Below are 24528 nucleotides of genomic sequence, written 5' to 3'. Positions count from 1 at the left end.
TGATCTCTTCCATGCTAGGCTCGTTCTGTCGTAGTGAGGTGTGATCAATAAATAACACGAACTCTCCCTGCCCTGTGCTCTGCTGCCGGTTAATCGCGCTTGCGAGTACGGTCTCTCCCGGGGCCAACTACGCCGACGACCTTCCTGCCTGGGCTCCCTGCACGTGCCGCGGATCTCTTGAGGGGACACGCCAGCAAGCTGACCAGAGCAAACGGCACCAGGGACGTGCCTGGAGCGCGTACTTTTCCTTCCTTCTTTTCCCCGCATGAGTGAGTGGACCCTTCTCTGGGGAAGTTAAGATAAGACAGATTAAGTATCTGCTCTGTGTCTCTTTCCTTTGGCCATTGCAAATTGTATAATAAACCTGTGTTCTTCCTTCCATTTGGTTGTTCATGTCATTTTCCACCATTGGCTTCGCACTGTACGAATAAGACTGCTCAATCGGGTTCAATAAGAATCAACGGCACGAGTCACATGACACGCAAACCGCTCGGCGTATCCGAATAGCTTGGCTTGTGCGAGTTCCAGCACCCATCGTCGTGGCAGCGTGTGTACCGAAGGTACGTGGGGATTCGACCCGATACCCTTCCGCATGCTCGCGACGGGGGTGGCGGCGGGAAATGCTCTGCAATCTGCCCCACGAGTATAAAGTGGGTCACGGCCTCGTGGACTCGAAGGCCAATGAGGGAAAAGGGTTTAACCCCCCTCTGTACATCGACGGGCTCGAGATCAGCAACAATATATTATGTGTGGAGCATGGTCATGTGAATTGATCAAACTATAAATCATATTGTTACGGTTTATAGAACCTTTACATGTAAATTTAGTAGTAAATTCCCTTATAAATGACCCCTGTGTACATGTCCCCTTAATTGGCTGTTAATTAAAGATTGCACCTTAGTTAGTCCATGTACAACACGTAGGACGCTTTAGGATCCCTCTATAGTTATATCATTATTATGTGTTCCAGGTAAGGCTGTGTTTCCAATAGTTGACTCTACGTCGCATGAATAATCTAAGATAGGTCCCCTTTCAATATCCCCAATCGTCTCCTTAAAGTGCCAGTAACAGTGGAGCGGCGTTCGCCGCCGTTGCATTGGGCTGTTGTTTTCGGACCAAGACTCCATTATGCACGAGGCCAAGAATGGAGAGAAGGGGGGAGGAGCCGCTAGAGCACGGGCATGGCACCACCTCGTCAACAAAGGTGGAGCCAGAGAGCCCTTAACAACCAACCAGGGCTCGGTGGGCATGGCTTGATAGGGCGTGGCAAGAAACGCCTGGTGAGTTCGAGAGGGTTCCAAGGGCGTGGTAATAAAAACCCTTGGCGCGACGCCCCCAAGAGAGACGCGGGAGGAGGTTCTTGAGAGAGGAGCACCGAGCAGCTTTGTGAACACGAGCATCATTGGGGTGCAAGAGTCGGTGCGCTAGGATCGCCAAGAGAGCGGCAATACCAACCACCACTGACGACCGGGTTTTCGCCACTGAACCAAGGGCGAGGGCGTTCAAGCGGGACCTCGACGTCGTGCCACGATCCCCGGACCTCCCTGCCGCCAACTCTGTGGACCGTTTGCCTTTCTCAATCCTCCCAGTCATTCCTGCCTGCAATTCCCTATTCATGTGAGTCTGTCTATATTGTCCTGTGGGTATAAGTAAGCCTGTTTAAGAATTGCTCTGTGTCCTGCTCCTTCCATTTCTTGTATAAATGCCCTTCTTTCATTTCCTCTTGTAGATAGAAATAAACCTGTGTTCTTCCTTTACCCTTGTTGGTTCTTTGGCTTCCTCTCATCCGATCGCTTTAGTCTTTTCTTTCAATTGAGTACCTGTGGCACGATTTTGGCCGAACCGCTTCATAATCGGGTTTAGTCCTTTGATAACGGCTTGGATTCCGGATTGCTAAACCGCTCGGCAAACTCCATCTCGTCCGTGATTCGAGCGGTACTTGTCTCCCTGTTCTGCGGCGGGATTAATAAAGGTATTCGGGATAAATCCTGGACCAATAACCCTGATCAATCCCACCGCACAGAAGAGCGTTACAGGTACCAGGACCGGTCGGACGGCCAGCTTAACAGGACAAGGGGATTAACCCCCCCTTGCTAACGGGAGTGCCATCCCCGGGATCCGCAACAATATATTATGTGTGGGGCATGGTCATGTGAATCGATCAAACTATTAATCATATATTATGTGTGGGGAATGGTCATGTGAATTGACCAAACTATAAATCATATATTATTTGTGGAGCATGGTCATCTCAATTGAACAAACTATAAATCATATATTATGTGGGGAGCATGGACATGTCAATTGATCAAACTATAAATCTTGTATTATGTGTGGAGCATGGTCATGGCAATTTATCAAACTATATATCATATTGTGGCGGTTACCTAATTGTGACATAACGAACTCCTACAATATATTACTAGCAATATTACCCGCCCTATGGGTGGGGCTTCAATTGGGAGGTCCAAATGAAAAGGCAAAATATCAGAAATTGAAGGCTTTTTTTTGTTTTAAACGATTCATATAAACATCCGTTGAATCATATCACACGCAAATCATCAAAATCTAAACAGTACATGGCGCCCATTTTGAAAAAAGATGTGAATTCTGCAAAATGGAAGTGACCGCTACACGTCTTTCTCAGTCGCACGTTTATGTGTGAAGAGTGTGCGCCGAATCTGTAACATGGAAGCGACCGCTACACGTCTTTCTCAGTCGCACGTTTATGTGTGAAGAGTGCGCGCCGAATCTGTAACATGGAAGCGGCCGCTGCACCTGTTTCTCAGTCGCTTTGCACGCGCTGCCGTGTTACATCGGAGCCGCACGTTTATATAGGAAGAGTTCGTCAGGAGTCGATCTACTCTCTCCTGGTACATAGAATAAACAGTATTCGTAGAATTTCAACAAAAGCCACATCACTGTTCATATCGGTAAATATTATTCCATCGTGTTTAGAAAAACTGGAAAATTTGGAAAAATTGGAAAAACAATATAGCCTATTTTACTCCCAGGTGCCCCAGGAATACCCACCCAAAATATCGTTGTGTTCGGTTGAGCCCTTTTTGCGGTACCTTCGAACGGACGGACGGACGGACATTTGGTGAGTTATAGTAAGATGTGTGGAGCATGGTCCTGTCAATTGATCAAACTATAAATCATATATTATGTGTGGAGCATGGTCATGTCAATTTATCAAACTATTGTAGCGGTTACCGCTGGATGCACACAATCGCCTTGCACCGGCCAGAACACGGCCAGACGCGCCTCTCCCGGGCATGCCCGGACTCACTGTTCCCGGGCACGCCCGAACCTCCCGGGCACGCCCGGTCTCGTCTTTCCCGGGCATGCCCGCTCTCGCCTTTCCAGGGCTCGCCCAGAGCGTCCGGGCATGCCCGCTATCGCCTTTTCAGGGCTCGCCCAGAGCGTCCGGGCATGCCCGCTATCGCCTTTCCAGGGCTCGTCCAGAGCGCCCGGGCACGCCCAGCCTCGACTTGCCAGGCCGCAGCCAAACACGCCCGGGCAGGTCCAGACTCGCCTTTCCAAGGCTCGCCCTTGACACCCGGGCATGCCTGGTATAGCTTTTGCCGGGCAAACTTCCCGACATAAATGTGTATATATATTGCTGCCCGATAAACGGGATTGTCAGAATACCTGAGCTGTTTTGTTTCAATAAAGCAACTCGGACGAATTCCGTCTTTGGTCGCGTCAATTCTTTCGACTCGCGTTGGAGTGCAGTTCCTTCATTGGTGACCTACCGACATGGATACGGCAGTGACGCTTAAACTGACTACCTTCTGGGAGGCTCACGCGGCTGTTTGGTTCGCTCAGGCAGACTCTCAGTTCACCCTGCGAGGCATCACCGCGGACGACACCCGCTTCCACCATGTTGTGGCGGCGCTCGGTTCCGCCACCGCGGCCCGCGCCTTGAGCCTCCTCGAGCACCCGCCGGCTGCTGACAAATACGACGCGCTGAAGACACTCCTCCTCGACGCTTTCGCCCTCTCACCGGCAGCACGCGCACGGCGCCTGCTCGCTCTGCCCGAGCTCGGCGACACGCGCCCGTCAGAGTGCATGGACTATATGCTCTCGTTGCTCGGTGAGCACTCTCCGGCTTTTCTGTTCCGCGAGCTGTTCCTTCGCCAGCTGCCTCACCCGGTACGCCTCGCCCTGGCTGGCACGTTGATCACGGATTCCCGTGCCCTCGCCAGGGAAGCCGATAAGATCTCCTCGGCGGGCCAGCACATTGGCGCAGTTACCTGGAGCCCGCCGCCATCCGAGGCGACGCCCACGACGCCCGAGCGCCCTGCGCGGTTGGAGGCTGAACTGCCGGTGCAACTGGCGGCCGCCACGCCGCACCGCCCGCTTCCGACACGACGGCCGGGGCCTCCACCTGACCGGGCGTGGTGTTACTACCACGCCAGGTTCGGACACAAGGCTCGGACGTGCCGGCCCCCGTGCACTTTCGACAGGTCGGGAAACGACCGGGCCGGCGTTCATTCCCAGCCATGAGCGCCGCCACTTGGGCAACTAGCTGTTTATTCGGGACAAAGCGTCTGGGCGGCGTTTCCTGTGTGACACCGGCGCCCAACTGAGCGTCATACCCGCCTCCGAGCAGGACAGGCGGGACGCCGTTTGCGGCCCCTCTTTGGTCGCTGCTAATGGCTCGGCCATACGCACTTTCGGCCCACGCGTCGTCACCCTCTGCTTCGGCAGCCAGCGTTTTCAATGGACTTTTGTGACCGCCTGCGTCCCCATGGCTTTCCTGGGCGCCGACTTCCTCTGCGCGCACGGGCTGCTGGTCGACGTCAAACGTCGTCGCCTTGTCAACGCCGAGACCTTCAGCTCCCGGGCGTGCACGATGAGCAGCTCCACGCCGACCGAACTGGTGTGCGCCCTCCCGGCAGCGAACGAGTTCGCTCGCCTGCTCGCGGAATTCCCGGCCCTCACGTGGCCGACGTTTTCGGCCGTCGTGGTGCGGCATGGGATTGAGCACCACATACCCACTACGGGCCCGCCGGTCTACGCCACGGCCCGCCGCCTCGACCCGGCCAAGCTCGCCATGGCGAAGGCCGAGTTCGACGCGTTGGAGCACCTCGGCATCGTGCGGCGCTCCGATAGCGCGTGGGCCTCGCCACTGCACATCGTGCCAAAGCCGGGGGGTGGATGGCGCCCGTGTGGCGACTACCGCCGTCTCAACGACGCTACCACCCCCGACAGGTACCCGATCCCACATATTCAGGACCTTTCCGCCCGTTTGGCGGGACGGGTCATCTTTTCAAAAATTGACCTGATACGGGGCTACCACCAGGTACCTGTCCGGGCGGCCGACGTCCTGAAGATGGCCGTCATCACGCCGTTCGGCCTGTTCGAATTTTTGCGGATGCCGTTTGGCCTCAAGAACGCGGCCCAGGCGTTCCAGCGCTTGATGGATGGCATGCTGCGCGACCTGCCGTTTCTTTTCTTCTATCTGGACGATATCCTCGTCGCCAGCACATCCCGCGCCGAGCACCTCCTCCACCTCCGAACACTGTTCGGTCGCCTCAGCGAGCACGGCTTAATTGTCAACCCGGTCAAATGCCACTTCGGCGCGACGACCGTTGACTTTTTGGGCCACCGCATCACCAAGACCGGGGCCGTGCCGCTGCCGACCAAGGTCGAGGCCATCACCACGTTCCCGCGTCCCCGTTCCATCAAGGCCTTCCAAGAGTTCCTCGGCATGGTGAATTTTTATCACTGATTCGTGCCCCACACTGCTCAGATCATGCGGCCCCTTTACGAGGCCCTCCGGCGCAAGCCGGCCAAGCATGACATTGTTTGGTCCGCGGCCATGGACGCGGCCTTCGCCAGCGCCAAACGGGCCCTCGCCGACGCAACGATGCTGGCCCACCCGGTGCTCAACGGGCCTATTGCCCTCACTACGGACGCCTCCAACTACGCGGTGGGCGCCGTCCATGAGCAATGGGTGGACGGGGTTTGGCAGCCACTCGCTTTTTTCAGCCGGCAACTCCGGCCGAACGAGTTAAACTACAGCACGTTCGACCGCGAGCTGCTCGGGCTATTCCTGGCCGTTCGCAATTTCCGACACCTCCTGGAGGGCCGCCCGTTCATGGCTTTCGTCGACCACAAGCCGTTGGTCTACGCAATGGCTAAGGTCACGGAGCCGTGGTCGGCCCGCCAGCAGCGCCACCTCTCCGCCGTGTCGGAGTTCACCACGGACATCCGGCACGTCGCCGGCAAAGACAACGCCGTGGCCGACTGTCTTTCTCGGGCCAGCGCGAACACGGTCCACCTCGGCGTGGACTTCGCGCTCATGGCGGCCGACCAGACCACCGACGCCTCGGTGCAGGCACTCCGTGCGGCGGACACGGGCCTCCGCCTGGCCGACATTCCCTTCGTGGGCACCGTCCTGCTCTGCGACGTCTCCCAGGGCCAGCCTCGCCCCATCGTGCCCGTTTCCTGGCAGCGCCGCATCTTCGCCTCCATCCACGGCCTTTCTCACCCGGGCCGGAAAGCTTCTCAGAAGCTGGTGTCGGCGCGTTTCGTCTGGCACGGCCTTCGACGAAACATGCGCGACTGGGGCAACGCCTGCACGGCCTGCCAGCGGGTCAAGGTCCACCGCCACACCCAGGCCCCGCTGGCACCTTTCGCCGTGCCTGAACGGCGTTTCGACCACGTCCACGTGGACCTGGTGGGTCCCCTGCCCCCCCTCGCGGGGGTTCACCCACCTGCTCACCATGGTGGACAGGACCACCAGGTGGCCGGAGGCCGTGCCCCTCGCCTCCACCACCACTGCCGACATGGCGCAGGCGTTCATCGCCACCTGGGTCGCGCGCTTCGGCGCACCAGCGGACATCTCGTCCGACCGCGGCCCACAGTTCACGTCTGAGCTTTGGGGCGCGGTCTCCCATGCGTTGGGGGTCATGCTGCACCGCACCACGGCCTACCACCCCCAAGCCAACGGGTTGTGCGAGCGGTTTCACCGCTCCATGAAGGCCGCACTCATGGCCGGCCTTCAGGACGACGGTTGGGCCGACCGGCTGCCGTGGGTCCTTTTGGGCCTTCGCACGGCCCCCAAGGAAGACTCTCCAGGCGTCTGCCGCCGAGCTCGTCTACGGCCAGCCGCTCCGCGTCCCGGGCGAATTCTTGCCCGACGCTACCAGTCCCTGGTCCGCCGCTCGCCAGCGCTCGGACCTCCAGGAGGCCGCCCGACGATTTGCCCCCGTGCCGACGTCCCACCATGGTCGCCCCCAGTCCTACGTCCCCCCGGCGCTTCGCACAGCGGAGTACGTCTTTGTGCGTCATGACGCGCACCGGGGGCACTCCGGCCGCCGTACGACGGGCCCTTCCGGGTCCTGCGACGGGGCGACAAGTCTTTCATCGTCAACTTCGGCGGCCGGCCGGACCGGATTTCTGTGGACCGCCTCAAACCGGCGCACATGGACGTCGACCGACCACCACGGTTGGCCCTTCCTCCACGGCGAGGCCGCCCCCCATCCACAGTTCCCCCCGCTCGACCACCCACCACCACGTCGGACCCCTCCCCACGACCCTCCAGGGGTCGCTTCGGCCGGGTCATCCGGACCCCCCTTAAAGTGACCCTGCCGGTGCAGGTCGATTCTTGAGGGGCGTGTGTAGCGGTTACCGCTGGATGCACACAATCGCCTTGCACCGGCCAGAACACGGCCAGACGCGCTTCTCCCGGGCATGCCCGGACACACTGTTCCCGGGCACGCCCGAACCTCCCGGGCACGCCCGGTCTCGTCTTTCCCGGGCATGCCCGCTCTCGCCTTTCCAGGGCTCGCCCAGAGCGTCCGGGCATGCCCGCTATCGCCTTTTCAGGGCTCGCCCAGAGCGTCCGGGCATGCCCGCTCTCGCCTTTCCAGGGCTCGTCCAGAGCGCCCGGGCACGCCCAGCCTCGACTTGCCAGGCCGCAGCCAAACACGCCCGGGCAGGTCCAGACTCGCCTTTCCAAGGCTCGCCCTTGACACCCGGGCATGCCCGGTATAGCTTTTGCCGGGCAAACTTCCCGACATAAATGTGTATATATATTGCTGCCCGATAAACGGGCTTGTCAGAATACCTGAGCTGTTTTGTTTCAATAAAGCAACTCGGACGAATTCCGTCTTTGGTCGCGTCAATTCTTTCGACTCGCGTTGGAGCGCAGTTCCTTCACTATAAATATAGAATTCACCCCAGATCCACTTTTTTGAATTACCGACTTATTTCCTGGAAATCCTAGCAGTGTCCATGTGTTTTGTACCTCTCCCACCCCTCCTCCTCTACCCCTGCCCCCTCCCACAGATCTCCCGATGTCCCTGTTCTCTACTGATGCTGTGCTTGTGTGCTTCCCTCTCTCTCCCCATCTTGTCACCTGCTCCCTTTATTAATATTATATGTTTTATGTGTCCGTTTGTTTTTTGTCATTAATGTTAGCTCTTACACAAGCCTCGATCTTTTATACAAAAATAAAAAAATTAAATATTCATATATTATGTGTTGAGCATGGTCATGCAAATTGATCGAGACATACTTTAAGGAATGGGTCAGAAGTCATCGTCCTCATCGTCATCTGGCTCATCTTCAGCAGAACTGTCATCACTATCGACAGATGTTCACCGATTTTCACAGGGACTGAGTATGCACATGTCTGTGCACTTGCGGCCACTGGCCATGCTTACACACTTAGGAATCTTGCAGCTTTTGGGACACGTAGAAATAGCTCCCACACAACTTTAGGTGCCGGTTGTCCATCCATAGAGTCTACTACCAGCTGTACATGTCCATCTTGCGTCTTCCAGCATCTGCTTCTCCTGATGGGACAAGGTACCTCTTGGTTCTTCTACAGACTCCTCTTCCAGACGGCAGCTTGATAGTTGGCCCAAAGTGAATGCCTGCGTGACCAATCTTTGCAAGGTGGCAGTTGGTGATTCTAGATCTCGCCTTTTTGGTACAGAATAGGTGATATCTCAGGTTATTTACTTTTGTTGCACCAGATTTGGCTCCATACCGGAGGCACGGATTTCTTCAACATATCTAGGAGCTCATCACTAAGATCCTATTCCTTGCCTAATTAGGCGAAGGTGTTTTGTATCTCATTGTTGGTGCTGATGATTTGGAGTGCACCGAGTTTCCCTTTGTCTGCAAATGTGCTGACTGTGTCATATCCTGTATCGGCATGCATGCCAATGAGAATGCCAATAACGATACATTTTGGGTGAAAAAGCTGGATACTGGCAACCTTAGGAGTAGGGTTGTGTACGGGGTGTTAATACAAAGAAGGCAAAGAGCCACACACTGCTATCACACATTTTCCATCTCTAGGGACACTCGCCTTGCTAGAAATAACAATTAGCCAGGCCCCCTCAGACTGATAACGACCAACACCATTGGCTCATACCCTACCATATCAAAGGGATGATTGCCAAGTTCATCCTGATGCTGGTATCGAGGGGTGAGAAAACCACGCAGACGAATATGTCCTTGGGTAGTGGTACACGGATAGATAATTTCAGCTTGACCCATAAACCCTCACGGTGAGCAGGTATACGATCATTGAAGACTTCGCTCGCGTGCATGTCATCGTGTACGTATAGTCCAACCCCCCAACCCCCTCCCCCCAACGACGTGATTTTCACGATTGTGATAGAATTGGTGGTATCCAGATAGCTCACAAGCTGTAGCAGGTTTGTCGAAAGAGAACCACCTTTAGGTAACAACCTTAAGGTGAACATCTCAAAATTGTCATTGTATCAATGTATCATTATTTCGAGATCATCGATCTTATTGAGCGATCGCGCATTGAAGAGAATAGCAGATAGGAAATATGATTGATGGTTCTGTTGCCACGTGTGGATGAGTGCCCTCTTTCCGTGGAGGGTGTAACTATTTATTCCCACTCTTGGATGCGGTTGAACTACCTGGATCTTCCGCTCCAGCGTCGAGAAGTGCGGACCAACATCTGGGCTTCCATTCCAAACACGATCAACAAACGCATCAGCACGGGCACGGCCCTGTCTGAATAAAAATACAGATCAATACAAATATTTACTCTATCTCTTTTCTATTTTTTATTATTAACCATTCTTTTACAGATGACGTGTTTTGATTTGTTTTAAAAATGTATTATTTTAACAATACTCTCTCCACGAATATCTTAAACTGATGTTTTTCCTTTTTATTCCAAGGCTCGAGACCATGTCAGACTTTAAATCCGTGGAGAGGACACCGCTCCCAGTTCTGGACTTCTCGAAGGAGGAGAAGAATTTGGACGGGCTCATCACGCTCAATAAGAACTTCCTGGAGAAGATAGAGAGTGAGTGACACAAACTGGACATTTCATCAAAAAAATAATAAGGGAACACAAAAATGGAAGAGAAACAGGAAGAGAAAATTATAGAAAAGGAACAAATGGGAATGTTTTTTTGTACCAATTCATGACTCAGAAATATGGAGGTTACAGAGGGCAAAAAGGTGTACACAACAGGTAGATGCAACAAGCAAGGTTACCAATGAACAGGAGAAAACTAAAGATGGGAGTGGAGGAAATATCCTCACCTGAAGCCATGAGGCTTGGGAGAGGTAGGGTTCACAAGGGCAGTTCACAAGTTAGTGACGGAGATGACACCATTTGGTGGTGTAACAGGTACTTGAAGTCCCTGGAAAGAAAATTTGGATTGAATCATCTCCAAAAAGCAGTTCCACAAATCGGATAAAAGACTGGATATTTGCAGTAAGTAGAGATTTGGGGAGTTTGATTAGAAGGAGTTACTGTAAGAATGGATTCATCCTCGATATATTAGAGATGGTCGGAGATCGAAGAGAGCAGAGGGATCAAGACTGGAGTAAATGGGAAATAACAGAGGGTCCAGCAACCTCTGCAATGCGAGAGCAGCAGGTCTTGTTCTTTGGTCTTGTCATGCGAGATGATAATAATATTGATAGTTTTAGATTCCACCTGTTCCAGGAGAGACAGGTGTGAAGTGAAGGTGCAAGCCCGTGTGGTAGAGCATTACTCCATTGTGCTACGGACAAAGCCCTGTTGGTTGTGAGTAGTTTTAATTACCCTGCACACGTGAAGTGAAAAGTAGAGTTAGGGAATTTCTTAATGTCTTTTTCGTCTGTCTGATCAGTTTATCATCATCAGTTTATGATCGAGGAACTACTTATTTCAATTGAATGTGATATTTTGAACACAAATCTGAAGACCAGTCTTTCGTTTTGCATGTACTTTGGTTTTGATTTTGTCCCGATCACACATATGCAAAGCGGAGCGAGATAATATTTTTATCCTGTCTACCTGCCTGGCAGTGAAGCAAAAGTGAAAATCATTCCAAACAAAAAGCCTGCTGTTTTTAAGGACGTCATAAATCACACAAACAATAGGCAAGAAGAACTACTGTAATGTGTTTGGTAGGGTGATGTAATAGACACTGGGTATAACGGCGGTAAAACGCTGAATCAATTTATTTATGCACCTTTAAACCTTTATTCAAATTGAATTAATTATATAATTGAACACTACAACACAAATCACCTTCATAATACCTCCAAGAACCATGATATATGTCGACATCTACAAAGAGATTTATTTTGGTCGCGACCCCGCGCACATGCCCATGCGTGACGACACAACATGTCTGCACTTGGTTTGTTCAGTTACCAAGCAGCGAGCTAACGCTTGTCGAGCCAGCTGTTCCTTATCAATGGTTTTGAATGGAGTGCTTGCTTGAGTGCTGAAACCACTTTGTGAGTGCTCTTCAAGAATCTAGGTGACTGAACACACCCTTGGTGTTTGTGAAGCTGGATGGTGATTATTGGCGGTATTCGTGGAGCTGGATGGTGGTTATTGGCGGTTAAGCATTGGGCATGGAGAGCCCGGCTGCACTTCGTGGCTGCCTGGTGAACGTGATGACCAAGCCGTTTCATTGGAGGTGTCAACTGGGGCCGGGCCGCGTGGTCGCCCTCTTCCTGTTTGGTGTCACGCTGTACGCAAACTTAGCTGCACCAGTACACATGGACTCTATTTATTCATGCAGGAGACCGACTACATGGAGAACGACCTCCATCCTTGGATCATTGCTAATGGTGGGTGGTTTCCTCCATCTCTTGCTGGAGAGCTTTTCTCACTGCTGGTGGTGCTTTACTGCGGTTGGGGCAAGGCCAAGGAGGCAGTGCCTCAAAGTAAATACTTGAACACTGTGTGGAGTATCATGTTCTATGAAGTCTCAGGTTTTTCAAGTAATGATTTTGAATGATGGAGGATACACCGTCTGTAGCTTGATTTGGAGGCCATTTTGATTTGCTTTTGCTGTTTGTCCCACCTAAAATCTCGTTTTAATGTTATCCTTTCCTATAGGTTGGAATTCCAGCATGGATTCAGGAAATCAAAGTATTGTGATTGGAAAAATCGGTGATGACGTGAATGAGGAACTAAAATATGTTCCACTCCGGAAATATAAATTTCCAGGAAAAAAAACTTTCTTACATTCCACGTATTCCCTCTGCCTCTGAAGGTGGATGGAGGTTATGTTTTCACCCTTGTCTATGTCTTTGTCTTGTTTGTTTGTTTGTCTGTGAGCAGGATATCTCAAAAAGTTGTGGATGGATTCGGGCGGAATCTTGTGGATAGGTTGGGTGTGTGACGAGGACGAATTCATCCGATTTGGGGAACATCCGATTCCAGATCCGGAACAGAATTTTAAACTGATTTCACATCATTGAGAGTTGGGGCCAAAAACGATGTCCTGAAAACCACGATATTTCAAAAAGTTGTGAATGAGTTATGACAAAACTTGGTGAATGAGTTGGTGGGGTGACAATACCAAGCTGATTCGACTTTGGTCCAGGTCTGGATCCAGATCCGGTCTTTCAGGGGATACAAAACATAAACTGTGCAGCCTGGTGGAGGTATGTGCTCTACCAGGTGCCGTTCGAGTTAATTTCGTTATAATAAAGAAACATTATGGACCAGAAATACAAGACTAACATAATTTAAATCATTTTTCATCAATTATAAAATTCATAACATGAAATCCACAAAGTTGTGATCCGGGATTGTCGGCGGATCGGCCCGCGAGGGAGAGAAATCTCCTTTTGTGCCGAAAACAAACATTTTACAGGTGAATGAGGTCATTGGTTGAGAATGTGAACTCAGGACATGAACTTGGTGTTTGTGCAAAACTTAACATCCAAGTCGATGTTACTGATCATTCATTCATTGTTTTATTCTTCTCATGAACTGTAATTGTAAAAGTTTGGAAAAGTGAAGAATGTTTGTGTAAAAGTTGTTAAAATGAATTCTGTTCAGTGAAGTGTTCACGGAACATCACAAACGAAGCAGAAACTTTTGGTTAATATTTCCAGGTGTTGTACATGAAACACACACACTGATTACACAGCGATGCGTCACCTGGAACATGTCAGGTGAATGAGTTGTTCTCACTTCCATCTTCAAATAATTTATTCATTCTTATGATAAAAACAACTGATCAATGAACATTATGAAAGGCTGGAAAAAATAATTCAGTCATTTCCATTTTGGATCGATCAACCATTGGGTGAATCCAGGGAAACTTAAAAAATAAAATAGGACCGCGGGTCCTGAAGCTCACCTGGATCAGGAGCAACAGTCGCTCAACCCCCCACGGACCCTCTCAGACTATGATATGTTTAATGCTGTGAACAAACTTTGGTACATCATGGGTGATGAAGGTTGTGATCACGTTTTTCAAAATTGTGTGTGTAGTTTCAGAGAAGAGAGCAAATACCTATTTTGGGGTCAAACCCCCGTAGTTCCCCTTATTGAGCACAGATTTTGATGTGATGAATTCACCTTCATGAAGCATCAAATATGAAGCTCATGTCCAACTTTCATCAACATCATGTGTTTGGTTCAAGCGATAATGACTGAAGTGTTTACAGACTCAATCCCTCCCTCCCTCAATCCCTCCCTCCCTCACTCCCTCACTCACTCACTTACCTATGGACAATCCTCGATCGCATAAGCTCACCGCACTAAAGTCCAGGTGAGCTAAAAATACTGAGTTGGTAAAGGGAATTTTTCAATCTATAATTTTTTCACAGGTGCACTGACCTATCACGGAGCGATCAACAGATTAATTTCACCAAGAACGATCTCACATCAACATAAATCATTCACATGTTCCTAAAATCATTCACATGCATATTGAATAATTCGCATGTTGCTTCAATCATTGACATGTATCTGGAATAATTCACATGTTCCTTGAATCATTCACATGTACCTTGAATCAATTACATGCACATTGAATCATTCACATGTACCTTGAATAATTCGCATGTTTCTTGAATCATTCACATGTTTCTTGAATCATTCACTTGTTCCTGGAATCATGTGATGTTTAATTCCAGTGAAGAAGGAAAGATTCATTCTATCTTGTGGAGAAAACGAATGAGCGATCACTCCATTTTACTACATGAGAGGGAAGTGTAAGGACAATGTTGGGAAATTTCCTTCATGAATCGATGAAAATTATAATTTATTTAATACAAAATGGAGGTTCCATGTCTCTTCCCCCATGTTTGTTGTGTTTAGATTTTTCGTTAAAAGATAAAATAAATCTTCATAAACAAAAAAACAATAGAATTTCACATCTTGTAATTTTTGTTAATCTTTAATCATTTCCACAGAAGGACCGGTGGAGCATCCGGAGAAGGTGGAGCTGGATCAGAACAACTTGAGAAGACTTTGTAAGTGAAGGGGAACGGGAGGGGGTTCTTCTTCTTCCTTCCATTTACAGATCATTTAAAATTCCATATTTTCTCCTTTTCATTCTTTCCTTTTTCTTCTGTTTTATTTCCCTGTTCATATTTTCCTTCACTCTATTCCACTTAGTTATTTTCCAACTCGATTTTCCCTCTTGTCAAGTGTCACAAAACCCAAGGTTTGTTTAATTGAACGATGTCCAACCAGGAAGAGGGGATAGTCCAAACTTGTGTTTGCTGATTAAAGGCCTTTCTTAATCCCCACCCTCTCCTCCCTCCTCTCTCATCCCCCACCCCCCATCCCCTTCCCTCTCTCTCTTCCTCACTTCCCCATCCCCTCTCTCTCTCTCTTCCCCACTACCCCATCCCCCTCTCTCTCTCTCTTCCCCACTACCCCATTCCCCTCTTTCTCTCGTCCTCCCCTTCTCACCAACGATGTAATCAGAACAAGATCTTTCTTAACAAATCCTGGTTCGTTCTGAAACATAATCCGGTATAAATTGCTCGTTCGTCCCAGATAAAATTTACAATCCTGAAAGAACTTGTAACATATTTCCCAATCTCTCACATAAACATCTTACATCAACAAACATTGTGGAATCATAATATATCTATAATAATAAAAAGCTTGGTAATGGGTGGAATACCCCTGCTCCCTCCTCAGATTGAGTCTATTTTATTTAGTTCCTTTCTTTAAAGAGTAAAAATATGGGCAATACACCTGGCGCTCACCTGGTAGAATAACCAGTATACTGCACTGACTAAAGGTATTTTAAACCAATTACAATGGTTGCCAGAAGACAGGGCAGCAGGGAGAATCATACTGACATAATCAATAGACTTCAAACAAACAAAACATACCTATTTTGGGGTCCACTCCCACATACCTCCTTTTGTAATGCCTTGAACAAACATTTATACATCACGTGTGGTGAAGGTTGTGGGGGAGTTTCATCGAAATAGTGTTTGTCGTTTCAGGGGAAAAAGCAAATACCTATTTTGGGGGGAAATATGGCTCCACGCAGACCCCCTGAGATGCCGTTTTTTTCATTGTCGTGAACAAACTTTAGTCACAACACAACAAATATCATTTGTGCCAAATTTGGTCAAAATCCCATCAGCGGTTTTGCAGAAGAAGTTTCAAGTGTTTACAGACAGACGGACGGACGCCGCGCCATCGCATAAGCTCACCTGAACTTTGTTCCAGGTGAGCTAAAAAGTACGTATATCAACGAACGAAGCAGCCCCCCTCCTCAACCCCCCCCATCCCTCTCCCCCCCCCCCACCCCCCGGTGCCTCGCCTTTGTTGTGCTATTTTATTTCCCCCCTTTTTGTGTGATCTTCTTTCATGATACGACGTCACTTCCACATAAGTAGATACATCTACATACACTACTCAATAAGTTAGGGATATTGTGGGAGTGAGAGGGATATTGTGGGAGTGAGAGGGATATTGTGGGAGTGAGTTAATTTTTTTATAGGGGTTCGGGTTATGGTATTGAAATCAAGAATGCTGTGTTTTTTCACTCGTTAATAACCATCGAATTAGGACCAACAACTTTTTTCAACATAATTAATACACAAAACCAACCACACCGAAGAACCTGCCGATATCCCTAACTTATTGTGAGTAGTGTATATATACACCATTGTCTGTCCGCCATTGTTCCTTATCCCAGGCCACATCTTTTTAGTTACAATCTCCAGACTCAGGGTACAAATACAACTTCATGAAGGGGGGAGGTTAACATCGGCAATGTAGCCATGGCATCACTTGTGGGTGTGGGCAGTAGGGTGGCGGGGAGGTGATATCGGTAATGTGCCCTCGGCATCAAGAGGAAGTGTGGGGTGTGGTGGGAAGGCATAAACACTATGTAAATGTGTGGTGGCAGAGGTTATTACAATTTCTCGATTTACCAACGCTGATGTTAAAGCTCTGTTTGCACGGGTAAATTTGTTCTCCTTTCCTTCTCCCCCAAATCGAGGGTCCTGTAAAAGCCCCCCCCCCCAAAAAAATAATATATGCAGTACATCCCTTCCCCTCTCCCCTCTCCCCTCTCCCCTCCTCTTTCCTCTTCCCCTCCCCTCTTCCTCTTCCCCTTTCTCCTCCCTCCCCTTCCCCCTGCCCTCCTCCTCCCACCCCTTCCCTCCATTCTCTTCCTCCTCCCTCTCCCCTTCCTCCACTTCCTCCTCCCTCTCCCCTTTCTCCTCTTCCCTCCTCCTTCCCCTTCCAGCAGCAAGAGACATGATGACTAATTGGTCCATCAGTGAAGCGACAGGTCGACTCTTCCAGTATAAAAATAACGTCCATCGACCTCGTGTTGGATTTCCATCATGTTGGTTCGAGCTTTGCATTTCATACTCAACGAGAAACTTCTTATTCAAACTCGGAAAACATTACAGAGAAACGATCTGCTTCTGATAAATCTTCTTCTTCAAACTCGAAAAACATGACAGAGAAACTCAGCCATGATCATTTTCTTCTTCTGGAGAAAGGGCGTAAACAAAGCACAGGCCCTTCCCCTTCCTCTTCTTCTTCATCTTATTCTTCCAAGCAGAATGGAGAAACTCAGCTGTCAGTAGATTGCTAAACATCTATCTTATATCTATATTATAAAAGGAGTCATGTCTGTCTGTCTGTCTGTTTGTGTCTCTGTGTCTCTGTCTGTGTGTCTGTTTGACATGTTATAACTTGAGAATGGATTAATGGATTTCAATGAATCAAACTACGGTGGATTCGGGTACCTCCTGGGAATGTTTGTGATACAAAAAAAATAAATAATAATAATATTTTTTTGTGTGGGTCCATGGACACGCGTGTCGAAACTGCAAATGCCAACACGTGACATTGGGTACACCTGCACGGAGAGCAGGATCTTCCAGGAAACCATTTTTTGTTCCCCCATAGATGAACCATCTCAGCAAAGATTGGTATTTCCGTCAGCGAAGCGATGGATCTTATATTCTCGTCAACATAAAACATCGGGGTGCTCACCTGGTCAAATAAACAGTATAATACACCGACTACAGGTATTTTAACCCAATTTCAATGGTTGCTCAAAGACAGGTTAGCATGTAGAATAATACTAACATCATAAGACTATAAAACAAACAAACAAAAAAATACATATTTTGGGGGCAAACCCATCCCACCCCGGGGCAACCCCTCCCACCCCGGGGCAACCCCTCCCATCCCGGGGCAACCCCTCCCACCCCGGGGCAACCCCTCCCACCCAGAGGCAACCCCTCCCACCCCGGGGCAACCCCTCCCACCCCGAGGCAACCCCTCCCACCCCGGGGCAACTCATCCCACCCTGAGGCAACCCCTCCCACCCCGGGGCAACACCTCCCACCCCGAGGCAACCCCTCCCACCCCGGGGCAACACATCCCACCCCGGGGCAACCCCTCCCACCCCGGGGCAACACCTCCCACCCTGGGGCAACACCTCCCACCCCGGGGCAATACCCCCCACCCCGGGGCTACCCCTCCCACCCTGGGGCAATACCCCCCACCCCAGGGCAACCCCTCCCACCCCGGAGCAACACCTCCCATCCCGGGGCAACACCTCCCACCCCGGGGCAACACCTCCCACCCGGTCGGCGAGACGGCGAGTTTTTTTAGTGCCTTGAACAAACTTTAGTCATAACAAATATCATTTGTGCCAAATTTGGTCGCAATCCCATCAGCGGTTTCGGAGAAGAAGTTTCAAGTGTTTACAGACGGACGGACGACGCGTCATCGCATAAGCTCACCTGAACTTCGTTCCAGGTGAGATAAATACACGTGTAAAACAATCAACGTCGAGTGCTAAAACCACTTGGTTTCCATGGTGATACGGTGGCTCGCTTCATGGAGACATCTCCGGAATGGGAAAGCAAATGGAGGATGAAAGTAACAGGACAAGCACGATGTCTGAGAGGAATCCACACTCGCTCTGAGGTGTCTAACCTGGGTTTGAATCCCGACCGAGCTATAAACTGTCATCCCGGTGTTTCACAGGTGCAGAGTGACTCATCAATGTGTGTGTCGACCTGTTAAAAAGTGTCACACCTGCAAGATTTTCATTTCCCCTCCCCTCCTGCCTCTTCAACCTCTGACCCCTCTCCTCTCAACCTCTGACCCCTCTCCCCTCAACCTCTGCCGCCCCTCAACCTCTGTCCCCTCCTCATCCTCTCGCCTCACTCACAGATCTCCTCCCTCACAGATCTCCTCCCTCACAGATCTCCTCCCTCGTCTTCTCCCCTCCCGATCCACTCCCCTCGAAGTTTTTCTCGGTGAAATAAATAAATAAATAATGTAAGTTGTTCATTGCGAAATAAATAAAGTTGTTAAATCGAAAAGTGAATAAACAAATAAAGTTGTTAAATCGTGAAGTGAATAAACAAATAAAGTTGTTAAATCGTGAAGTGAATAAACAAATAAAGTTGTTAAATCGTGAAGTGAATAAACAAATAAAGTTGTTAAATCGTGAAGTGAATAAACAAATAAAGTTGTTAAATCGTGAAGTGAATAAACAAAACAATTGTTGTAATAAAAGATTTTTTGTGATAGAGATTAATGTGTTTGTGTTTTTGTCCGTTTGTCTAACAATGTCCGTGACCCCGTGTCGTGTCCGCAGATGGACGGAGCCCGAGTCTGGACCCAAACTCTGCACATCGACAGATCAAGATCTCCGGGGATCTCAGGACGGCGACTCTAACCAGGACCGGGAATCAGTACCCGGAACATCCTGATCGGTTTGATGTTCATCCACAAGTTGTTTCCTGTGATTGTTTCTCCTCAGGTCGTCATTACTGGGAGGTCGATGTGAGGTCGAGTCGTTGGTGGAAAATCGGAATCTGTTTAAACTCCATGGGGAGAAAAGGGGGAAAGAGCGGGTTGGGAGCGAATCCCGAGTCTTGGTGTTTATCTAAACTTAATAACGAATTCTCCGCATATCACAACAAACAACGAACCTCCCTGTCCGTCCCGGGGGATCATGAACGGTTTGGGTTCTTCTTGGATTGTGAGGCGGGAGAGTTGACGTGTTTCGGGGACTCGCGGGTCCTGCACGTGTTCAGGGGGAACTTCATGGACCCCGTTAAACCCGCCATTGGGGTTTGGGATTATTATTGTGATTCCGTTCATTTTGTACATTTAGTGAAACAAACTTTCATCACGAACTGATCCGGTTATTTTGGGTCAAATCAATCAAATCATTTACCTGTTCATGACGATGTGATTTACCTGTTCATGACGATGTGATTTACCTGTTCATGACGATGTGATTTACCTGTTCATGACGATGTGATTTACCTGTTCATGACGATGTGATTGGAGATTAATGTTTATATTATAATAAAGTTTATATAATTTAATAAGTTCATTGTTTATCTTATTTGATGTGAAATGAACTTTAACCCGAACTCTTCACTCTCCTCAGATGCAATAGATTCTTCTTCTTCAAAGCGTCATTAAATGGGATGTTTGAGTGAAGAAAGTCCGTCCAGGTAGATGAAACCCTTTGTGTTTACCTGGAATAGAGCACCGGCGTTAATCGTGAAGGTGACGGTGGGTTTGGATTGGATCACAGGTGGAATGTGGAGCCCTGGATGGAATTAACAGAACGTTCATCAGGTATCGCGAATCACACCGTTGGAAACATGGCCAGGTGACCTTTTGGGTGTTACTCTCTCTTTTGATCCGATGAAGGGTTCATACCTGACCTGAAACGTCAGGTTCTCATTGTTTCTCACGGAGGTTTTAATCTTTATCTTTGTGGAAATCTCTTCCATCCAATCAAAACACAGAGATAAAATCACCATTTCATCACCAGTGTATTGACGTCACGAAGTTAATTTAGCGTCATCACGTGAATGCAAATTCCAGAGAAGGCGTCGCATCATGTACTGTGATTAACAATTCATATTCACCTGGCGGGAGGTAAACCGTGATCATACAGGTGCTACCCTCAGGGCGACATTGCACTCCGGGAGGGACAGGTTGGGGTTCACTCTCGAATTTCTCCAATTGGGGGAAACTCGACCCTACAATTTTTGGTAGTGGGGACTTAGATCTAGCTATACCTGGATATTGAAACAAAGAACAGGTAAACACCTTCATGTTAACATTCACCAATTCACTTCTCTTTTTAATTTTACACGTCGACGCCATTGAATGTTCATATTACAACCTGAATGACGAATCTTCCCAGGTATTACGTTTGTATCGTGAGTGAAAAACCTGCGATACAACATGTACGAAACGTGCTTTGTGATGTCACAATAGGGAACAATGTGCAGTGGAATTGAAAACAAGGTTGTTTCACAGGTAGGATGATCCATCAATGTGCGGCAGGAGGCTCATCACGGTGTTTCACAAGTAGGATGATCCATCGACGTGCGGTATGGGGCTCATCACGGTGTTTCACAGGTAGGATGATCCATCAATGCGCGGTAGGGGGCTCATCACGGTGTTTCACAGGTAGGATGATCCATCGACGTGCGGTATGGGGCTCATCACGGTGTTTCACAGGTAGGATGATCCATCAATGCGTGGTAGGGGGCTCATCACGGTGTTTCACAGGTAGGATGATCCATCGACGTGCGGTATGGGGGCTCATCACGGTGTTTCACAGGTAGGATGATCCATCAATGTGCGGTCGGGGGCTCATCATGGTGTTTCACAGGTAGGATGTTCCATCAATGCATGGTAGGGGGCTCATCCCGGTGTTTCACAGGTAGGATGATCCATCAATGCGCGATTGGGGCTCATCATGGTGTTTCACAGGTAGGATGATCCATCAATGTGCGGTGGGGGGCTCATCCCAGTGTTTCACAGGTAGGATGATCCATCAATGTGCGGTAGGGGCTCATCCCGGTGTTTCACAGGTAGGATGATCCATCAATGCACGATATGGGCTCATCACGGTGTTTCACAGGTAGGATTATCCATCAATGCGCGGTCGGGGGCTCATCCCGGTGTTTCACAGGTAGGATGATCCATCAATGCGCGATTGGGGCTCATCATGGTGTTTCACAGGTAGGATGATCCATCAATGTGCGGTAGGGGGCTCATCCCGGTGTTTCACAGGTAGGATGATCCATCAGTGTGCGGTAGGGGCTCATCCCGGTGTTTCACAGGTAGGATGATCCATCAGTGTGCGGTAGGGGGCTCATCCCGGTGTTTCACAGGTAGGATGATCCATCAGTGTGCGGTAGGGGCTCATCCCGGTGTTTCACAGGTGGGATAATCCACCAATGCGCGTACTGTCCCTCGGATGAACGTGAAACGGGAATCCCGTCTCCCGACATTAGTTGGTGAACGTTAAAGATCCCAAAGTATCCTTCGTGATGAGCAGGTGAGCTATCGCCGGCATCCTGAACAAATTACAGAACAATTCCACCGTAACCTGCACAGGTCCCTGCACTCAGTCAATGACGCGACCCCGACACCTTGTGCCGCATTCAAAAGAAGAAGAAGAATCCATGATTAAACACCATACCGGGTTCTGTTCTGAAGCCTCGTCAGTTCAAACACCATTGAACTTACCGCTAGTTTCACTCACAGTGAAATGTAGGGTAGCGTGGGGCAAGACGCCCCCATTAAGCAAGATTGCTGATATCTGCTCCTGTTGCAGCTATAGAGAACTAAAAGTAAATGCAAACAATAAGGACACATTAGCGCTACATAATAGCACAAGCACACCAAGATAGAAAAAAACGAAAAAGAACAAGAAGTGAAAATATAGATTTTTTTTTTTGGCCTCTTTGCCCCATGCCGGAGGTAAAACGCCCACCAGGTTGGGGCAAAACGCTTACTGTGGGCGTGTTGCCCCTGAGAAGTGAGCGTTTTGCCCCTTACTTCCGAATTACATAAAAAGAAGATAATACTAACGTCTGACTTGAAAAACATAGTCTCCTTCATTGAGGAAATTTCACTGTAAATACAAAATGTCATGAATTGTGACTTGGTCAAATTCAAACAGTCATGGGCACATGTCAGTCCGAGACATCTGACTCGCAGTTTGGGCACAGGAACTGGGCCAGTCCTGGCGTACATTGTTCATGTGCCCAATGAAGGCACAACTGGCACTGCACCCACACCTCCCTGGGTCTGGCACGGCTGTACTCCTCACAGCATATAAGACAAGGCCAGTCTTCCTCCTCACTTGTTTCTTCGTCTTCTCCTTGCTTCCTCGTTTTGCCGTTTGTGGGGTTTGTTTGCTGCACTCTCTTCTTCTTCTGCTTTTGTTCTTTGTCTGAGTTTTTCTTGGGGTTCTTCTTTGCCTGCGTCTCTTCTAGTGCTTTGTCTGAGTTTTTCTTGGGGTTCTTCTTTGCCTGCTTCTCTTCTAGTGCTGCCTTGTATGGCGAAGAGGTCAGCACGGCTGCTGACTCTGTTTTTCTGGCTCTTGGCCTCTTGATTGATATTTTGGGCAGCGGAGAAAGCCCATGGATTATTTCCCTGATTGTGCTGGTAGAAGATGTGGATGGCTGGGGGATTGGCGGCTGTGACGTGGGCGCCTCACTTCTAACTTCTGGTGTTAGTCGCTCTGGTCGCAGGCTGGGCAGAACGATGCAGTTGTAGTGCCCGACATCCTGACCAACACTGGTGAACTGCACCATCAGGGGCTGGTGGTGTCTGTCAACGTCTCCATAACGTTGAACCACAACGTTATCCCAGTTGTAAACTATGATTTGTTTCTGAAGGACTTTGCTGGTGGCGGTGATCTCCAGCTTGCCCGGCAGCGACAATGGATCCGACATGGCATCGATTCGATGCTCCATGGATGAGTATCGGAGCCATCTGGGCAGGTCGGCGTTGATGGTTTCGACGTCCAGGTCTTTGAAGTCATCATAATTTTCACACATGTGTGCAATAACTTTTGCGCGAAGTCCATCTGCCTGACTCTTCTCAAACATCTCTAGTACCTGATTTCTCAATGATCCATGCTCTGATCTCTCCGCTGTTTGTAACTTTGAGTCCATCCCAATGATTAAACTGCGGAAAAAACATCGGCCATCACCAGACGGCGGTACCACCTGCATTCCGTTGTCAGATGAAGAAGGTGAGGGAGATGGTCCTTGGTCTTGCCTGTCTTCAACACAGATTGAGGGATTTGCTGGGGTGGATTCACATTCTTCAGGAAGAAGTTCACCTGGGTCTGACGTGGTTGGCTGCATGACAACTGGTGAACGTACATCTCCTGAGGATGGCTGGTCAGGGGTACTTGCTTCTTGCCCACACATCTGCTCATCAGTCACCAATGCCCCTTCAAAGTCGGCGTCGGTGAACACATTTGGATCAAATGGCCAAAGGCCACAAGTCTTGAAGCCATTCACTGCCTTTTCGGGCAACGCTGTGCATAGAAACGCTTTCCGTGACAGACCAGCCATGTCATAGACTGTGATACGTCGTCCTGGGTTGGCCACCATCCAACTGTCAGCTTCAGCATTGAAAGCACTTTTGAGTGGCTTGAAATAAGTGCGATCAAGTGGCTGCAGCTTGTGAGTACTGTGAGGGGGTAAGGTGAGTAGCTCAATCCCATTCGCCCGACAAAACTTGATAGCTCCAAGAGTCTTGTGACTGTGATGTCCATCAAGGAGAATGATTTGCGGGTTGTCCAGGGAGGCGTTTGTGAAATTAGCAAAGTGGCGGAGCCAAAGTATGAACAAGTCTGAATCTGTCCAGCCATTTGAACTTGCGTACCCAACAGATTGTGGCGGAGCATCTTTCATGAGGGTGTCCACCATTCGCTTACGGGGGAAAATATACATTGGAGGTAGGAAGACACCAGCTGC

At 49.4% G+C, this 24528-nt stretch overlaps 2 protein-coding genes across 6 annotated transcripts in view; both read left to right on the top strand.

Annotated features, from left to right (window-relative positions):
- LOC137418381 (E3 ubiquitin-protein ligase TRIM7) overlaps window positions 1-20109 on the top strand; it is a 401480-nt gene extending 381371 nt beyond the window's left edge. For 3 of the 5 annotated variants that reach the window (XM_078770829.1, XM_078770828.1, XM_078770830.1), the window contains 3 exons: window positions 10188-10315; window positions 14674-14733; window positions 19368-20109. In XM_078770829.1, the coding sequence (XP_078626955.1) occupies window positions 10188-10315; window positions 14674-14733; window positions 19368-19915 (736 nt within the window). In that variant the 3' untranslated portion in view covers window positions 19916-20109. Of the gene's footprint in view, window positions 1-10187; window positions 10316-11771; window positions 12088-14673; window positions 14734-19367 lie in introns of all 5 variants that reach the window. The other 2 variants (XR_013621989.1, XM_078770831.1) reach the window with 2 other exon arrangements.
- Window positions 20110-20308: 199 nt separating this feature from the next.
- Window positions 20309-24528, top strand: part of LOC144889681 (uncharacterized) — a 91669-nt gene continuing 87449 nt past the window's right edge. The window contains exon 1 of the mRNA XM_078770869.1: window positions 20309-20365. The gene's annotated coding sequence lies outside the window, so the exon portion shown is untranslated. The remainder of the gene's footprint in view (window positions 20366-24528) is intronic.

The sequence above is a fragment of the Myxine glutinosa genome, chromosome 1 (genome assembly GCF_964187855.1).
Source record: "Myxine glutinosa chromosome 1, kmMyxGlut1.1, whole genome shotgun sequence".
Taxonomy (NCBI): Eukaryota; Metazoa; Chordata; class Myxini; order Myxiniformes; family Myxinidae; genus Myxine; species Myxine glutinosa.
Note: the sequence above shows the minus strand (reverse complement) of the source record. Positions and strands in the feature narration are given on the sequence as shown.